The 19,627-nt window shown below is 51.7% G+C and overlaps 1 protein-coding gene across 1 annotated transcript; it reads right to left on the minus strand.

The window, feature by feature from the left end:
• Nucleotides 1-2,871: 2,871 nt before the first annotated feature.
• On the minus strand, nucleotides 2,872-18,791 carry PRPSAP1 (phosphoribosyl pyrophosphate synthetase associated protein 1). The gene is made up of 10 exons (XM_081110329.1): nucleotides 18,370-18,791; nucleotides 14,978-15,030; nucleotides 13,956-14,022; nucleotides 13,369-13,541; nucleotides 11,376-11,491; nucleotides 10,900-10,955; nucleotides 9,555-9,700; nucleotides 5,570-5,640; nucleotides 4,459-4,605; nucleotides 2,872-4,037 (listed from the first exon to the last, which is right to left on the minus strand). The coding sequence occupies exons 1-10, from the start codon at nucleotides 18,537-18,539 to the stop codon at nucleotides 3,879-3,881; spliced, it is 1,158 nt and encodes a 385-aa protein (XP_080966455.1). The 5' UTR covers nucleotides 18,540-18,791; the 3' UTR covers nucleotides 2,872-3,878.
• Nucleotides 18,792-19,627: the final 836 nt, after the last annotated feature.

Here is a 19,627-nt window from a genome sequence, read left to right on the forward strand (position 1 = left end):
CGCGCGCAGCCTCAGGTGCGCTCAGCCTCGGCAGCCAGACGGTTGGCCCTGCCCCGCTCACTGCTCGCAGCGCCCCTGAGGGGTCCCGGGGCGCCCTGCCCCTGGGCCCAGCCGCACTGGGCACCAGCCATCGTCCGGAGCCTGCCTGGAGGACGCAGAGGAGCGCCGCTCCCGGGCGGGGTGGGGGCGCCGCCAACCGTCCGCCGACCGGTCCGCCTCTGCCGGAGCCCAGGGCCGCCCTCCCCGCGGGAGGGAGTCGGTGGACGTTTGGAACGGCGGTGGGTCCGCCCCGTTGTGTGGTTCCGCGCGCGGAAGAACGCACGCGCCGCGCGGGGTGAGGGGGACGCGGCGCCGGTCGGGACCAGCCCGCGCGCTGCGGGAGCCTTTCCCGTGGGAATGTGGGGGAGCCTTGGCTGCCACACTCCGAGGCGCCGTTTTTATTCTCCGCGAACGCTCCCAAGGGAAGGTGGCGAGGGACTGTCGCGGGCATTTTTCCAGGGAGCACACTGGTGTGGGGAGGGGAGGCCTCCCAAGGCTCAGCCCGATGCCAGCCTCCCTCACGCAGAAAGGCCCAGGACTCACTCCCTGCCGGCCACGAAGGCATCTTCCTGGCCTTACGCCGAGTGTCCTTCGGGATCCATTACGCAGAGCAGCGGCACAAGCCCGGGGCGCGGTCCTGGGGGCTTGGGCCCTTGGGGGCAGCTCCCCCCTCATTTTGCACAAACGGAAGGGAGGGGACCAGAAAAGACCGCCCACCACCCATGTGTCCCAATCACTCGCCAGGTGACAGGCCTTTTCTGCTGCCGAATTAGACCTTGTTGGTGCTACCTGACCTCGCAACACACGCAGCGGGCAGGTGCCAGCATTGCAGCTCGTTGCCAGGCAGGATGGCACCGCCATGGACCAAGGTGGTGCCTGGACAAGTGAGGCTCCCCGCCCGGTGCCAGGTTCCTGCAGACGGCCCTGCGACGTCAGGAAAGCGAAAGCAAGCCTGCGGGTGCATCTGCACGTACTATTTTAACTGCTTTCACATTCAAGGTTTTAGTTTAGTCTGAGCTGGTACAACGTAATTGAAACCCTTTATGGACACCCCCCTTTCCCCACCCCCCACAAAAGGAGTATTCCCTGGAAATGGAGTTAAAGACAAGTCTAGCCCTGGCAGTTTTGCTCAGTGGTTAGTGCGTCAACCCGCAGACTGAAGGGTCTGGGATTTGATCCCTGATCAAGGGCGTGAGCCTTAGCTGCAGGTTTGATCTTTGGCCCCGGTTGGGGCATGTGCACCAGTCCATGCGTCTCTCTCAGATCTTATTTCTCTCTCTCTCTCTCTCTCTCTCTCTCTCTCTCTCTCTCTCTCTCCCCCTTTCACTCTCTTTAAAAATCAATGGAAAAAATATCCTAAGGTGGGGATTAAAAAAAAAATCAATGAAACAAACACGAGTCTGTAACTCCACCACGGACTGTTCGCCGTTCTATTCGCAGAGCCTGGCACACAGGCCTGCAGGTGGTTATTTTCCAGAGAACAAACTCTTTGCACGCTCATGCGCTCACCTTAGGGAATGTAAGGCCAGATCACAAAGCCACAGCCTTGGGAGCGGGCCTGGCCGCACTGGAAGCTGCGGTGCGTGCGCCCTCTCCATCCCTAGCTCAGTGACTTTCCGCAAGACTGTTACTGCTACTGCACTAGCCACGGCTGGAATGTCAGCTCCCCGACTCCTGTTTTCATCTTAAAATATATTTTTAATGATTTCAGAGAGGGAGGTAGAAACATCAATGAGGAGAATCACTCATCAGCTGCATCGCTTGGCTGTCTCCTGCACGCCCCCTACTGGGGACCAAGCGATGTACCCTGACCGGGAATGGACTGTGACCTCCTAGTTCATAGACCCATGCTCAAACCACTGAGCCGCACCAGCTGGGCCCGTTTCCATGTTCATCAGAGACTTGGTATCACGCCAGGCACAGGAGGACTCTCTGCCAGTGGAAAGGGCATATTCTAACATGTACTCATTCTAATCCCAGGAAATACATTCTACTGAATGCTTTCACCAAGTACATGCACTTGGGGAAATATTAAATGGAGATATAAATGGAACTTGGTTGAAAGGACCTTTGCTTTCAATTCCAAACCTCTTTATACTGCGGACAGAGGCCCAGGAAGGACGAGCCGCCTGGCTGAGCTGGGAGCCAGGTCTCCAGAGGAAGCCTGTGGCTCTTCCCTCCCCGCGCTCATTTCATAGTTCAGTTCTTTGCTCAAAATGACCCAACTTGGCCTCCTAACAGCAGCAACCTATTTGTACGCTTGAAAAGCTAATGGGCTCAAAGTCTTGCCTGCAGGCTAGGAACTTTTCTAGTCCTTAGGGAAGGGATAAAAATGTCAATGAGCCCAGCTGGTGTGGCTCAGTGGTTGAGCATTGACCTATGAACCAGGAGGTCATGGTTCGATTCCCAGTCAGGGCACATGCCTGGGTTATGGGCTCGATCCCCAGTGGGGGATGTCCAGGAGGCAGCCGAGCAATGATTTTCTTTCATCATTGATGTTTCTCTCTCTCCCTCTCCCTTCCTCTCTGAAATAATAAAAATGTACATATATATATATTTTAAATATATTTTATTGATTTTTTACAGAGAGGAAGGGAGAGGGATAGAGCCAGAAACACCAATGAGAGAGAAACATCGATCAGCTGCCTCCTGCACGCTCCTTACTGGGGATGTGCCCGCAACCAAGGTACATGCCCTTGACCGGAATCGAACCTGGGACCCTTGAGTCCGCAGGCCGACGCTCTATCCACTGAGCCAAACCGGTCAGGGCAAAAATGTACATATATTTTTAAAAGTCAACAAAACTTCCCTGCAGAGAAACACAACTGTACAAAATGTGCAAAGTGGCCTTTATTGTCTCCGAGGAACTACCAGACCCAATAAGCAATTCCGGGTCCCAGCCGGGCAGACACCCTCCTTCCCATCACTGCACTCGGCCTGACCGGACTAGACCAGACGGCAGCAAGGTCCCCTCGACAAACGGGAGGAGGTCAGGGTTCTGACTGTGTAAGTTTACATGCTGGGTAGAAAGGCAAGTGCAGTCCTAAGTGATCCAATAAGTGATTCACCTCCAACTGGGAAACGTACAATTAGTTGTTTTACAAATTTAGATCTTAACCCTATTACTCAACGAGGATCTCACCCCAACGGGTAGGAAGGACAGGACCTTCGAAGGCTGCGGCCTGGGACTGGGACCCCACGGACCCCACCCCTTTACTGTATCCCTCGTCTCCTGCGGAGTCTGGACCAAGTTAGTCACCAGGGGGCACGACAGTGCGTGGCTGTGCCATGGCGTGAAGAGCCTTTCATTTGCAACTGAGGCGCAAGGCGCACACCCAGAGAGGGCGCTGCTCTCTGACCTGCGTCCTTGCTGGGGAGCAACACAACGCCGCCCGATTGCCCACTGGCTGCAGACACAGCCGTTTCTCCGAGGAAAACGCAATTCTCTCCAGAAGGTTCACCTGCGGTTGCCGAAGGCGAGGACAATTGGAGGAGAATTGGCTTCCCTCCCCAGGCTGGACATGCACACGCACTTCCCTGCGGCTGAAACAACTGGACGAATGTTCTAGAGTTAACACTGCCTGCGGCAGGTCCTGTCAGCACCATAAGGCTTTCTGGTTCTCAGGAAAGTGCCGTGCTTTCCTTTAGGGACAGGGTGTGAGGGCACACAGTGAAGGCCATTTATCCAGGAGCTTTGTCTCCCTCTCGACGATTTTAATGCTTCCCACCGACCAGCCTGACGGGAGGCGAACTGGCTCCCTTGAAAGGAAACACCGGGTACATAATGAGGGCACTGCTTTGCTCAGGAGCCCCAGGCCCAGGCCAAGGCCACCGGAGAGCTAGTCGTCCACAGTGATGTTCCGGAAGAGGTAGGCCATGGACTCCCCGTTGTGGATCCTGCGGATGGCTTCGGAGAGAATGAGGCTGATGTCCACCGTCTTGATCTTGGGGCACTGCAGCTTCTGCACCTCGTGAGGGACGGTGTTGGTCACCACCACCTGTCACGGCAACGCGGAAAACAAGCATTGTAACTGCCGTGCCCCCCGTGGTCACTCGGAAAAGTTTATCCATTGAGTAGCCCCAGCCCGTCCCAACCCACAGAACCTTACTCTGCCGAGTCTGGTTTCTACAAACTGGACTAAGCAACTTCCCAGGGAGAGGTTTTGTGGTCAGAACGTGAGATTCTGAGCGCCACGGGCTGGTGTGCAGAAGTGACAGGGTGAGGCCCTGCGCTGGGCCAAGAGAAATGCTCGTCGGGCATCAACCATGTGGAAGCACGAATTACACTGACGTACACAGACGCTGCCAGGACAGGCTCCTGGGGAGGGTTGGCAACACCGAGCGAGTCCCTCCATTACGCACAGAAAAGGCAGCAGGCCTGGCCTGAGCTAAGTGTTCGAGCCGCGCAGACAGACAGACCTCGTCGATGGAGGACTCCTCGATCAGGCGGGGGGCCTCCGCGGACAGGATGCCGTGCGTGGCCATGACGTAGATCTTGTAGGCGCCTCTCTCCTTCAGGATCTCTGCAGCAGCCACGAAACTTTCCACGTCATCAATGATGTCGTCCTGAGAAGAGATGGGGGGAGGAGGTCCCGGGGCCGCCTGGGAGCGCACTCTGCCGTTCCCTGCCCCCGCTGCAGATGACGCGAGTCACAGCAGAGCCACCCGCCCGGTCAGAGCCGCACACCCAGCAACGGCAGCAGGGCTTCGCGGACTGCACTCTGCGTGGCTGTCGGTGCAGAGAGCAACGCCTTCCAGGCACATGTGGCATATACAGCCGGAGTTTATGACCCCTCGGGCTCACTTCCAGTGTCAAATGTCAGATCAACCTACACAGCCAGTGCCCCATGCACTTTCCTGAGAAAGTTAAACGGGGGGCAGGGGGCCCCCACAACAGAAAGTGAGCCACTGCGAAGGACCATCCTCTGGCCCAGCAAAGGCATTTAGAGCTGGGAGCACATAGAACACTTGCTCTCTAGTAAAAATGGAACAGCTCTGCCCGGCTGGCATGGCTCAGTGGCTGAGCATCAACCTATGTACGAACCAGGAGGTCACAATTCAATTCCCAGTCAGGGCATGTGCCCAGGTCGCAGGCTCGATCCCATTGGTCGCAGGGGGCGGCCAATCAATGATTCTCTCATTGATGTTTCTATCTCCCTCTCCCTTCCTCTCTGAAATCAATACAAATATATATTTTTAAAAAATGGAACGGCTCCTCCTAGTTCACCTCTCCGCCCTAAAGCTTAAGGTGGAGGGTGTTAGCTGCTTGGATGGGACCTACAGTTTAAGACAAACGTCACTTATGGGGGTGAACTTTCTTATGGGAGTTACCAAGCTCTCCTTACAGCTGTTGGTTATAATAATCCCTGTTCATCTACATAAAAATCTCTACTTATCCTAAGGGGTTTGGGTGAGAAAGGAAAGACGGATCCATTTAAGTCCATCATCGTTACTGGAAATACAACCCAAAGTGAAACAAGCTACTGAAAGCCGGAGGTGCCCGCTCCGCCCAGGAGACGCACGGACATACCACTATGATGGCGATCCTCCCGCCAACGTCTCCGACCACGGTGATCGGTGGCTTCTCTTTGGCCATCATCACTAGCAAAACGACACAAATCACAAGACCCAGTTAGTCATGCATCACTAAGTAACTGTGATCACAGCCAATCTCACCCTCTGGAAGTGGTGGCAAAACCACTGTAGACCAAAAAAAAAGAAAGCAGATTCCTCTTCAAGGAGCCAGGGGTCTCTCAGAAACAGCCTGTCTAGAGCACGCTGTCCGATAGAAACAGACGATGAGCCCCCTGGCGTGGCTCAGTGGTTGAGCATCAACCTATGAACCAGGAGGTCATGGTTTGATTCTCAGTCAGGGCACAGGCCCGGGTTGCGGGCTCGCTTCCCAGTGAGGGGCACGCAGGAGGGAGCCAATCAATGATTCTCTCTCATCACTGATGTTTCCATCTCTCTTGTCCTCTCCCTTCCTCTCTGAAATCAATAAAAAAAATTTAAAAAGAAAAGAAACAGTGAGACATATAATTTTACATTTCCTAGTAGCCACATTAAAAAGTAAAATCAGCCGAAACTGGTTTGGCTCAGTGGATAGAGCGTCAGCCTGCGGACTGAAGGGTCCCAGGTTCAATTCTGGTCAAGGGAATGTACCTGGGTTGCGGGCACATCCCCAGTAGGGGGTGGGCAGGAGGCAGCTGATCGATGTTTCTCTCTCATCGATGTTTCTAACTATCTCTCTCCCTTCCACTCTGTAAAAAAAATCAATAAAATATATTAAAAAAAAAAAGTACAATCACATAGGTGAAATGAATAGATTTTACCCAATACAGCCAAAATATTATTTCAGTATGTAAGCAATATGCAAATTTATTAGAAATGTTTTACATACATGGTTTTCATACTGTCTTCGGAATCTGGTGTGCATATTACACAGCACTTCCCAGCTGAGACTAGCCACGTGAGCCCGGCAGCCACCGTCCGGCTGGCACAGGTGTGGCTGGCACAGGTGTGGCCGGAGCCGCAGGCGAGAAGAGCCAGCAGCGCCCGCCGCTCCCGGGAAACGCCCCGAGACGGCGAGGAATGAGAAACGAACGCCCCTCCCAGAGACCCCGGGAAAGGCCGCCGGCAAGAGCTGGCGCTCGTTTCTTCCAAGGGGACTTCCACTGGACAGTGTGACCTTATTAACACGATGACACACTTTCCTGAAAGTCCGGAACCTGAGGACAATGCGTCCGAGTCCCCCGTTTCCGGGTGTCATCAGTCCTCAGAGAGGCTTCGTATCGCGCTGCGAAACGCCCCCTGGAAAGGCCGTCGGTGCACAGAGCAAACGGCGGACGGAGCGAGTCCCCGGGAGGAGAAATGTGTGTTGCAAGGACAGGCCGGGACCCTCCGCTTTAGAAAGCGCTTTACGATTCTGAGACATTTCTTAAGCTCGTAGTGGGAGGGGGAGAAGGAGATTCAGGGCGATTATGCCGTTTAGTAGTCACCAGCCATTTGGTAGTTACCAGCCCCGCTTAGCTGATCCCTCCTATGGGCACCGCAAACCTCAACGAACAGGGGTGTGCCTTTCTCCAGCAAACTAGCCGAGCTGCATTCAGCACTATTTTACTGGCCAATTTCAGGCGCTTCCGGCTTCCCCCTCCCAGACACAGGGCAGCGCCTTGCATTTGGACAGAGAAAGGCTCTGTATATACACCCCACCCAAGGGAAGAAAACAGGTCACCCTTAGGAAAGGCTTCCTCAAACCCTGTCCTTAATGAATCCTAGCGCCCCTTCAAGAGAGGTGGGCCCTTTTCTTGACTGAAAAAAGGAAAAGGTTGCGAGCCAGGATCCCTCATCAAATATCAACGGAGAACCAGCTCCAGCCGGAGGCAGAAAGCCGGCCGCGGCGCTCTGTTCGTGGCTGACCCGCCTCTCCCCCAGCACCGGTCCGTCTGCAACGAGGAAGAGCTCAGCGAGGACGGCTGAGCTTCCCGGGGCTTTGAAAAGCAGCCTGGCTCCCCAGATGCCCACTCCTTGCTCATAACGAGCTAAGCTGGCACATAACTGAGGTCTCCTATAAACGGAGACAAGCTTTTCTGCAGGGTCCGCAGAAAAACCAGCGCCCGCAGGCTTAGAAAACAGCCCCATTTCCCCACAGCTTGCCCCGAAAATAAACACCAAGCATTTAAAATCCCAGCCCGGCCGCGCGGCTCAGTGGGTGAGCGTCGACCTATGAACCAGAAGGTCACGGTTCGATTTCCAGTCAGAGCACATGCCTGGCTGCAGGCTCGATCCCCAGTGTGGGGCGTGCAGGAGGCAGCCGATCAATGATTCTCTCTCATCACTGGTGTTTCTATGTCTCTCTCTGTCTCTCCCTTCCTCTCTGAAATCAAAAAATTAAAAACAAATTTTTTTTTTTAAATTAAAATTTCAGTAAAAGTAATGCACTGTGAAGACAGGGGATAGAGGGTGCTTCCATTACCCTATGATTAAGGTTCTGCTCTCCGCCCTGGCCGGTTTGGCTTGCAGCGGTTCTCAACCTGTGGGTCGAGACCCCTTTGGTGGTCAAACGACCCTTTCACAGGGGTCGCCTAAGAACTTCCTGCATATCAGATATTTACATGACAATTCATAACAGTAGCAACATCACAGTTATGAAGTAGCCACGAAAATAATTTTGGTTGGGTCACAACATGAGGAACTGTATTTAAAGGGCCAGAAGGTGGAGAGCCACTGGTAGTGGATAGAGCGTTGACCCACAGACTGAAGGGTGCTGGGTTCAATTCCAGTCAAAGGCACATACCTTGGTTGCAGGCTCCATATCGGCCCTGGTTGGAGCGCGTGCAGGAGGCAACCAATCAATGTGCCTCTCTCACAAAGATGTTTATCTTTCTCTCTCTCCCCCTCCCTTCCACTCTCTCTAAAAATCAGTGGAAAAATATCCTTGGGTGAGGATTAACAAAAAATAAAATGAAAACATTCTTAAAAAAAAATAGTAGCAATGAATTAGACTGTAACACACTGAATAAAGTAGGACTCTATGAATCCATACGATACAAAGGAATGAACCAGGAGGGAGAAGGGGAACTGGGAAGATCACCATTTGTCAACAACCACAGGAACAACTAGTCACGGGGCAACAACACACCCAATTAAGGAATATCTACCGAGCACCTGGCCTGTGCTCTTCAGAGAATCAAGGTCACGAGAGACCAGAACAGAGGTGCGTTCTAGACGAACGGAGACTGAGTGCAGCATGTCACCTTCTACTGGGCTCTAGTCCAGAAAACGACGTTCTCTTTTGTCCTAAAGGACATTGGTTGGACGACTGACAAAATCTGAGGAAGGTCTGAAGATTGGACAATAGAATGAAAACGAGGTTAGTGTCCTGAGTCTGGTCATTGTAAACATTAGAATGCTGACGCCTCAGACAGGAGCCTGTCTGAAATAACCTGGGTGTGAGGCTCTACTACACCCACCTGCTAATGTCTGTCTGTTTCGGAGGCATGGCGAATGGATACACATTTTTAAAAGAAATAAACTCCTTCCTCAGATATAAGAAGCATAATACACCTTCCAGTTGAGAATGCTGGTTATTGCCACTCGAAAGTTCCATGGAAACACACACCTCCACTCTGCTTGGTCAGTTACAGTCTGTCAGTCACCAGGTCATCAGCTCTATTACTAACTCGGGGCGAACGCGCCCGATCACCAAAGCCTGGTATCTGACCAGCGTGGCCATCGCCCATTGCCCAAGATAGAAAGCTTAGGCTTCAGAGCGTCACACATACAACTTTTCTACTAAAGCTAAAATGATCTCACCCTCTCGCAATTGTCTTACACAGCCGCAAATGTGTACAACAATCTCCTTTCACAAAAGGCGCAATCAATGCAAAACCATTACCATAGGTGTTTAAGAATACCAAGACGGCAAGTCCACATCAGTATTAATTCCTAGCCATTCATGTCATCCAAGACTCTCTTCAGTTTCCAAACAAAGTAAGAAACAGAGCTAGTCTTACACGGCAGCTCCAGGCCGGGGTGCACCGTGGCGTTTTTGACCATCGGGGGAGAGTGGCGGCCGTCGTCCATGTCCAGCTCGGTGCACTGAGCCTCGCCGTGGATCACAGCCAAGCCCAGGCGGAGCCTCTCAGCATACGACTGGGCCCTGAGAGAGAGACAAGGGAGGTGGGGACTTCTGGGAAGAAAACCCACGCATCACTATTCCATCGTTCTATTAATCACAAAATGAAAGGAACATTCCATCTCTTAGGGACACACAGGAATTATTTATACAAACCAGAATGTGGGCCCAGGCCAAAGAGTAAAAGCCTCCAGAGGCCTGTGAGCCGAGATGTGGACGAATATCTGCTTCTAGATCATTTTGGTTCTAGCCTTTGTCCAATAACCTAACTCTTCTTCAGAAGGAAACACTTTGTTGAAAAAGGTCTCTTAAAAATCACTGCTGCCCTGACGGGTTTGGCTCAGTGGATAGAGCGTTGGCCTGCGGACTGAAGGGTCCCAGGTTTGATTCCGGTCAAGGGCATGTACCTTGATTGCAGGCACATCCCCAGTGAGGGTTGTGCAGGAGGCAGCTGATCGATGTTTCTCTCTTATTGATGTTTCTAGCTCTCTATCCCTCTCTTCCTCTCTGTAAAAAAATAAAAAATATATTAAAAAAAAATCACTGCTGCCCCGCCAGCATGGCTCAGTGGTTAAGTGTTGACCTACGAACCAGAAGGTCACGGTTCGATTCCCAGTCAGAGCACATGCCTGGGCTGCGGGCTCCATCCCCAGTCAGGGGCGTGCAGGAGGCAGCTGATCAATGATTCTCATCATTGATGTTTCTCTCTCCCTCTCCCTTCCTCTCTAAATCAATCCTATCTAATAATAGGCAAAGATTGAAATTGACCGTACCTTCGCTACACCTCCCATCGGCTAATCAGCAAGATATGCAAATTAACCGCCAACAAAGATGGCAGTTAATTTGCATATGTAGCCGCGAAGCGGTGGAGCGAAGACTGAAGGCGTCTCTGGCCGGAGCAGCGAGGGCTGTGAAGGCAGCTCCGGCCAGAGTGGCACCGGTTTTCCTCCGGCACCCGGGACCCAGGCCTATTGCATGAATCTTTTCGTGCAACAGGCCTCTAGTAAAAACATATTTAAAAAACAATAACCCCTGCCTGCTCACAGCCCTTCTGCCTTCCTTTCCCTAAGAGTGTGAAGGAAGCACTTCATTATCAGAGATGTGGCGCGAGTCCAGGCCAATGAGCTTCCACGGCTGCGACAGGACAGCCCCTGATCCCCAAGCAGCTCACTCTGACTTCAGAGAGCACCCCCAGGGCTTGTGTCAGTATCTGGAGGAGTTACCTTTTTGCAGCATCAGGAGACTTAGCTACAATGACTGCATTTCTGTAATTCGGAATCTAGATTTGGAGGAAAAATGAGAAAATACTGAAAAGTTATACCTGGAGGCTGGTATTACATCCTTTCCTCTTATAACAACAATCCACACTAGCAATCACATATGCTAGAATCTCATTCACACATTTTAGAATTTTAACACTTATTAACGTCATTGCAAAAGTACTGTTACATCAAGAAGGAAAAAAAGTAATTAATTCTTAAAACCTTCGTTTAAGAACACATAAGCCAATTGCTAAAGATACTTAGAAGGAAATCCAGATTTAGTCTCTGAACTCTATGACCCTCCATGCCTAAGTGCTGACCCTGTCTGGCTGCTCAGGATCGAGACTAAGGGAGAGGGCGCGCGCGCCTCTCGGTGGGGAAAGGGGACACCAGAGAGCAACTACAGGGAGGACAGGGTGTCTGCGGCGGCTCCTCACTTCTTCCTGGATATACTGAAGCAGGAAAGGTGAGGCTCTAAGGTTGTCCACGGGAAAGCTGAAAAAGCCTTGAATTTCCTTTTGGTGAAGATCCATAGTGATAATGTGAGTTAAACCTGAAATTTTAAAACAAAGAATTACAAGTTCACCCCTGCAAGTTAATGACTACAGGGGACACACACTAGACGCCCAACTCCTGTTTCCTAACAAAAGATTGGAGGCCGGGGGTACTGTTAACAAGTACATGACTTATAGACTTTATCTGCAACCTTAACAAAACCTAACGAACTAAAGAATGTGCCCAGCCTGGCCAGTGTGGCTCAGTGGTTGAGCACTGACCTGGGCACTAAGAGGTCCCCAGTTCGATTCCTGGTCAGGGCACATGCTTGGGTTGCAAAATCCCCAGTAGGGGGCGTGCAGGAGGCAGCCAATCAATGATTCTCTCTCATCATTAATGTTTCTATCTCTCTCTCCCTCTCCCTTCCTTTCTTTCTAAAAAATGTGCGCAACCGCCTGTGAAGGCGTCTCTAACCTTCCACAAAGACAAAGCCTTGAAGCTGGGAGAAGTGCTCTCCTCTGCTGCCATTACTATTAGCTTGGTCCTCAAAAACAAGAAAAGAAAACTCAGGTAGAAGTAAAAATATGAAGATGAAATTAATAAATACTGAAGCAAGATTTGATGTAAAAATAGTAAGGCCTTGATTAAAAAGTTTAGGAAGAAATGCGAAAAGACTGTGGCTAAGGCAAAAGGAATAAGAAAGCAAAAATAAAGTAATGTACATATTTAAAAAAAAAAGAAATCATGTAATATAAAGATAAGATACTGAAGGATGTAGAACAATTTCTATCTGTCATAAAAGAACGGGCCATGAAATATTCTTATAGAAAAATAATGAAGACAGACTGATATATCAACAGGGCTAAAAAAGAGATGTATGCTTCAGAGGACTCAAATCTGTTCAATTTTTTTTCTTTTGTTAGAGTTTTAAATAAACATCACGCAAATAAAATTCCCATCATTGTAAAGTGCTATTACATTTGATTCAAAGGCCAGCTAGTATGTCACTGCTACAAAAACACATTAGAATACAAGCAAAGAAAAGGAGCTGCTATACAGAAAGACACTGGAAGGGAACAGAGGAGTACATAAGCTGAAGAAGTAGCAAAAGAAAAGCCCTGTTTAATATTATGTACATAAATAAAACTCAGCAAAAAGGCAAATACAGAAATCTAGACCTGAAACTCAGAAGGTCAGGAGTGCCAGATTCCAGTTAAAATGTGATGAAGGTAAGATGAAACGTGAAGGAAGACGACAGAACGATGTCAAAGGCCAAGATCAGAGAAGAGTGGGAAACAGTGAAACAGACAATGTCACTCCAAGCCTTAGAGCAGTGATGGCGAACCTATGGCACGCGTGTCATTTTTTTGGTTGATTTTTCTTTGTTAAATGGCATTTAAATATATAAAATAAATATCAAAAATATAAGTCTTGCCCTAACTGGTTTGGCTCAGTGGATAGAGCCTCAGCCTGCGGACTGCAAGGTCCCAGGTTCGATCCCGGTCAAGGGCATGTACCTTGGTTGCGGGCACATCCCCAGTGCGGGGTGTGCAGGAGGCAGCTGATCTAAGTTTCTCTCTCATCAATGTTTCTAATTCTCTATCCCTCTTCCTTCCTCTCTGTGAAAAATCAATAAAAAGCATTTAAAATATATATATATATATGTCTTTGTTTTACTATGGTTGCAAATATCAAAAATTTCTATATGTGACACGGCACCAGAGTTAAGTTAGGGTTTTTCAAAATGCTGACACGCCGAGCTCAAAAGGTTCGCCATCCCTGCCTCAGAGTGACATTGGAAAAGGTGGGAATTCCTGCCTCAGCTCACCTGCCCCTCACCAGCACTGAGCACAGGAAACAAGGGGAGAAAATGGGTCCCCCCTCTCCAGGAGGGCGGCACGGGCTAGTCTCAGGTCGGGAGGAACCCCAACTCACCCGCTTTCGCCAGCATGGACGCCAGGAGCTTGCACACGATGGAGCCTCTCTTCCTCATCTTGCTCTGCTTGCTGTAGGGGAAGTAGGGGATGACCCCGATAATGTTCCTGGCGCAGGCGGTCTTCAGCGCGTAAGCCATGATCAGCAGCTCCATCACAGCGGTGTTCACATCTCTGAAACAGCGCAGGTTTGTGTTTGGGGATTAATTTCATCGATTCGCCCCTGGCAAGGATCTCGACCACAGCGATTTCACATAAGCTGCCCAGACGGGGGTTACAGGCATCTACCAGCGGACAACAGCTGGGAGTCCTGAAAGGCTTCTATTTCTGACACTATCTGCCGGGAGGACAGCACCAGCTCCCACAGGCTAGCGGCTCAGACCAACGAGACTGCCCCCATCACCCACCCCCACCTGCTATCAATCAGAGGCTCCCATGACCCTCTCCTCAGGTTATGAATTTGCTAGAATGGCTCAGAAAACTCAGGAAAACTGTTTAACATGCAAACACATTTATCATTTCAAGAACACGAAATTGTTGTTCATAGGCAACGACAATGAATTGTGTGGAAGCAGTGCTAACTCTTACCTGGGTATTGTCTGTATAATGAAAACGTCTTGGCCTCGAACAGATTCTTTTATTTCAACTCTTGTTTCTGAAAAATAAAAATGCCCTGTAGCTTTAAGAAAAGCACTCCTCATACCACAGATAATTAGAGCTCAGGAAGAGAAAAGGAAGCGTGGAACCATGAAGCCAGGCCTTCACTTTAAAAAAGAATCCGAAATCACTGGATACGAAGTTGCCTTTGCAAGGACCAAGGGCACCTTAACCAGAAGTCCACGCCCGCCAGAAGATTTACGAGGCAGCATTCCTAGGACACTGGCCACCGGCAACGTGACCTCTACACGATCACGTCATGTAAGGGTCCCCAGGGAAACCCAGAGGGCAGGAAACAAGTAGCGGGCCTAAGTGAAAGTCTGCAAGACACCTGAGAGAAAAACTGAGCGGTGAAAAGAATAGAGTTTTTAATGTCACCATCACCTAGAACCAGATTGCTGTGGTTTTTTTAACCCTCACCCAAGAGTATTTTTCCAATGATTTTTTTTAAGAGAGAGAGAGAGTGGAAGAGAGAGGGAGGGACAGAGAGAAATATCGATGCGAGAGAAACACAGCATGTGGCTGCCTCCTGCAGGAGCCCGACCAGGGCCCAAGCCCGGGAGGAGCCTGCAACCGAGGTACGTGCCCTTGACCGGCATCTACAGGCTGCCGCCCAGGTGGCTCATGCTGCTGCCGATGGCCCCATGGGCAGATAAACGCGGGGAGCATCACCCGCACAGCCCACCGTAGCAGAGAAAACCGTCTACAGCTCCCCTTTTTCATCCCACGTGACAGGACACTTGCATTATCTTGGAAAAAGAGGAAAGGACGCTTTAAGGAGAACAAAGGAGTCGAGATTTAAAGGGAAGTACAGAATGATGACTTATCCCTCTAACGTTAGAGGAAAATGTTTCTGTGTTAAACATGAGTAATGTCTGCCTTCAAATACACGCCGGCCAATGAAAGCATGGTTCAGAGGACAGAGGACGCTTCAGAAATAAGAGTAACTTTACCTCCATTGGTCTCTTGATATACCACCGACTTCCCCAGTTCAGCACCAAGACGCCTATGGGGAAAGGGAAAGGCAATTAAAGAGTGCTCCACCCAAAACACTCCAGCTCGCGTGCACGTGTCACAGACAGGCTGAAACGAGTCCGGTTTTCTCTGCCAGGAACCATGAGAAAGTGTAATGCGTGGAGCACTAAAAGCGGGCAGTCTCTACTGGAGCCAGCCCACAGCTCACAGTTTTATGAGCAGTAATTGTCCCGGAAAATCACTCCCAAACAAGGACTTGGCTACTAGCAGTAACTCCCAAACCACAAGCCAAAGGTTAATGTCTCCACGGTCAAAGGCACGCAGACCTCAGAGCCATTAACCAAAGGCAGAGCGAATCCTGCCTGGACCCTGATGAGAACAAATCAAGTACGAAAAGCCCTTTTTGAGACAATCGGGAACAGGAACAAGGGTGCCGCGGGGCGATAGTAGGAGCTAATGGTGGATTTTTGTGTCGCTGTTGTGGTCAGCGGTTAGCGTCACCATTCCATGAGCGCACTGACCTGATGTAAGCTTGGAATCTGCTTAACCACACGCCAGGCAGATTGTTAGCCTGAATAAGGAGTGAAATTCCGTTACATTGTTACAGGCTACAGCACGGATGAAGCTTGAAGAATTAAAAGACAAGTCAGACACGGAAAGACAGATCCTGCATGATTCTGTTTACAGGTGTACCAGAAGAGGCAATTCCCAGGCACAGAAGTAGAACAGAGGTTGCAGGGGCTGGGAGAGGGGGGATGAGGAGCGAGTGCTTCTAGGGGTCAGAGTTTCAGCCTGGGAAGATGAGTTCCGGAGATGGCCGGTGGGGATGGTTGCACAACAGAGTGAATGTCCTAATGCCACTGAGCAGTACACTTCAAAATGGCTGAGATGGCCCTGGCTGGTCTGGCTCAGTGGACAGAGCCTTGGACCACCGACTGGAAGGTCCTGGGTTCAGTTTCAGCCAAGGGCACATGATTGGGTTGCGGGCTTGATCCCCAGTAAGGGGTGGGCAGGAGGCAGCCGATCAATGATACTCTCTCATCACTGATGTTTCTCTCTCCCTCTCCCTTCCTCTCTGTAATCAATAAAAATACATTTTAAAAAATAAATAATTAAATAAAATGGCTAAGATGGTAAATTTTGATACGTATTGTACTTTACCATTAAGTACTCTAGTCAAAAAAGGTGAGGGATAGGTGGAGCAGATGAAACAAGATTACCCAAGTGTGGGAGCTGGATGAAGGATAGGGGTTCATTACAACACACACGTCATCTGCACAAACCCTGGGAAGGCAGTGCACCTGTTTTCTTAATAAACGTCATCATCAAAAATGTTTTAAAATCCCTGCTTGACATTTAGATCCGAAAGGAATCCTGGAAATAAAATATCATAACCTCAGAGGTCAATCCAATTTAATGATCCTCAAGCTTTGCTCAGCAGTAAAACTCTTTGTTCAAATAAAGTCTTACTGAGAAACTCAACATATGAAACAGATAAGAGAAGTAGTTACAATATTTATTATGCACAGTAACTTAAAACCTTTTTGGACCAAGGCAGGGAAGAACCTAATATCAAAACAAAAAAAGCAAAACACAGTGACATTTTAAATGTGCCCTCCAGCCCTGGCCGGGTGGCTCAGTCGGTTGGAGCATCCTCCCATACACCCAAAGGTCCCCCATCAGGGCATGTGCAGGAGGCAGCTGATCAACGATTCCCTCTCACCATGGATGTTTCTATCTCTCCCTCTCCCTTCCTCTCTCTGAAATCCAGAAAAACATTTCTTAAGTATAAAATCAATAGAAACCTATCCTCGGGGGACGATTAACAATAATTTCAAAAAGTGCCCTCCAACTTTCCGTTCTCTCTCAGCAAGGTGCATGGGGTGAACCTGGCCCCGAGTGAACGCACACAAGCTTGCTATTCAGAGTCAGCGTTTTAGTTGGTCTCAAAAAGCAAAAACAAACAGTCAGGGGTTAGAAACAGACACACGGCAGTCGATTGCACAAGGATTGTTTTTTACCCTCTTTTCACTTAACATTCCGACTGGAAAGCAGATAAGCATTCTGCATTTCCATCGGGAATTTAAAAATGTAACCGGGCCTTTGTCCAACCCAGGAGACGTCCCAGGAGCGTGCGAGTAAACTACTTAAAATGTGAAAATGGCTTCAAATGTCAGCTGACAAGCGATTCCTTCCGTCTGTGCGTTTATCTGGAGGGCTCAGAAAGCTCTTCCTGCCCTGACCGGTGTGGCTCAGTGGACAGAGCACAGGCCTGCGGACTGAGGAGTCCAGGTTCGATTCCAGTCCAGGGCATGTACCTGGGTTGCGGGCACATCTCCAGTGGGGGGTGTGCAGGAGGCAGCTGATCGATGTTTCTCTCTCATCGATGTTTCTAACTCTCTATCCTTCTCCCTTCCTCTCTGTAAAAAAACCAATATAAAAAAGAAAGCTCTTCCTTTACATTGGGGCTCAGAAAGCTCTCCCTTTACATTGGGGATCCAGGGTTCCCCCCCCCACCCCACCCCCCAGCCAACTAGAAAAAAGGCCCCTTAGCAAGCAGGTGCTGGTCAGGGGGCCACCCTGAGCCTCTGCTCCCTGCACGCTTGGTATGTGCACAGCCTGTTGCTCACGCCCACAACATTCTTGCCGGCAGGCAGAATCTTCCCTATTTTCCACACCAGGTTGGGGGAAATCAAGTCTCCGCCCAGTGTGAGAGCGAGGAAGCGGCCGCTGGAGGTGCAAAGGCCACGACTGTCCTTCCGATGGCCGACCCACCTAAAGCCGCCGTGCAAACTCCGGGGAGACCCATCGATTCTGTCGGCGCCCCCACAAATCTGCTCGCCCGGAGCTGCCTCGTACCCACGCCCCCACCCGCTCCTCTCCACCGGGGCTTCCGCGGCGGCACCGAGCGCCCGGGGAACCCTCCAACCTGCCGCCGGGTCCTCGGGGCGTAACCACATCCTGGCTGCCGGCCCCTGGAGGAAGCTTGGGACGGCGGTGGGCAGATTCCCCGGTCACCCCCAACCCGGGGAACCGACCCGAGCCCCCTCTCCAGGGCGCTCGCTCCGGGGGTTGCGGAATCCTCCCCACCGGCCTGGGCAGTGGCGCTGAGGTGACGAAAGGAGGAAGAGCGGCCCAAGCAACGGGGGTGGGGACGCATTAAGTCATCGAAAGTCTGCAGAATTGGGGGGACGGGCGGGGCGGGGGGAGGGGACGCCTTGGGTCACCTCCAAGCGTTTGTCCAGCCCCCAGACGGCAGGAGTCGGCTACCTGTGACCCCCTCCCCAGCGGCAGGGCGGGGGGCCTGGAGGGACAGGGGAGCAGGGAGGGCTGCCCGGCGGCCCCCGGCCCGGCCCCGCCCCACCCTTACTCGGTGATGCGCTTGGCCAGCTCGGTGCACGCGGCCGTGGAGTTGGCCGAGAAGACGCGGTAGCCGGTGCGGGCGGCGTTCATGGCCAGGCGTGCGGCGGGGCTGACTCGCGGGGCGCGGAAGGCCGAGGACACGGAGAGCGGGGGCAGCAGCAACAGCTTCTTGGGCATCGTCCGGCCCGAGGCGCGGTTACAGCCGGCCCGCGACGGGCTGCGGCCCGGAGGGCTTCCGACCGAGGCGGCGGCGACGCCCGGGGGCCCGGCTGCGGAAGGCGCCGAGCAGCCCGGCACCGGGGAGGGGAGTCCGAGACCCTCACGCTCCTCGTACCCAAACCCACACAAGCTCCGGCGGAACCCGCGTTCGCTGCGACCGACGCCGCCGCCGCAGCCTCCAGAGACCCAGAGGGAAGGCCGCCGCCCCCTCCGGGCATCCGGGAAACCGAGAGGCGCCGGCTAGAGCGCCCGCAGAACCGCCATCTCGGTTGAGGGCAAGGCGGTGGGCAACTCCAACGGCCTGTTCTCCCTAGAGGAGCATCATGAATTCGCTGCGCCGCTAGGCTTTGCCGCCCCACAGGAGGTCTTTTTCTCTCGCGTCCTTGGGCTGTGCAGCCTGACTTGGTAGTGGTCCCAGCACTCTCCAACTTTTCTGCCAGGATCCAAAATGTCTGCCTCCGAGGAGGCCGACGATCTAGCTCTGCGCCTCTATGGTCACCGCGCTAGCCCCGCCAGGCGCATGCGCTCAGGGGGAGCGCTTGAACAGGCGGAGGGCGGGCTACTCCCCGCTGGGGGCCTGCAGTACCGAAGTTCCCCCCATAGGTGGTGTATTCGGAGCCTGATCTTTATTCCCGGAATCCAACCTTGTACCTGCAAGTAAGGCAAGGTTTCCTGAAGGAGTCCAAGGCTCTCCGACAGCCTTTGCCTTGTTTTTTGTTTGTTTTTGCTTTGCTTTGAATAATGTCCTCCTTCCTCAAAGACCCACTCATGAAGTATCTGCTCCACGAAGTTTCTCTTGATCACCTCAATCACAGTAAGACCTTCTGCGCTCCCCACCACCACGTCACCACATGGTCCAGCCACACCATGTATACTTGCTTGTATTTAAATATATCCTCTATAATAAAGAGCTAATATGCAAATGGTCATCTCGCCCTCACGTGGTCACGCCCTAATAACTCAGACACTCAACACTGGAGAGAGGAATGGGGACCAGCCAGGCTGCAGCCAGGGAGAGGGACAAGCTGCCTGCCCCGTGGTCCCAG

Source organism: Myotis nattereri (genome assembly GCF_964212035.1).
Source record: "Myotis nattereri genome assembly, chromosome: 16".
Classification (NCBI taxonomy): domain Eukaryota; kingdom Metazoa; phylum Chordata; class Mammalia; order Chiroptera; family Vespertilionidae; genus Myotis; species Myotis nattereri.

Excerpts from the sequence above, each read along its gene's own strand:
- PRPSAP1 (XM_081110329.1), bottom strand. The coding sequence starts at position 18,539 with ATGCCCAAGAAGCTGTTGCTGCTGCCCCCGCTCTCCGTGTCCTCGGCC. Across the intron at positions 11,492-13,368 it reads GTCCATGCTGGCGAAAGCGG|GTTTAACTCACATTATCACT; the intron begins GTGAGTTGGGGT and ends TTAAAATTTCAG. Across the intron at positions 5,641-9,554 it reads CCCCGGCCTGGAGCTGCCGT|TGATGATGGCCAAAGAGAAG; the intron begins GTAAGACTAGCT and ends TCGTTTTGCTAG.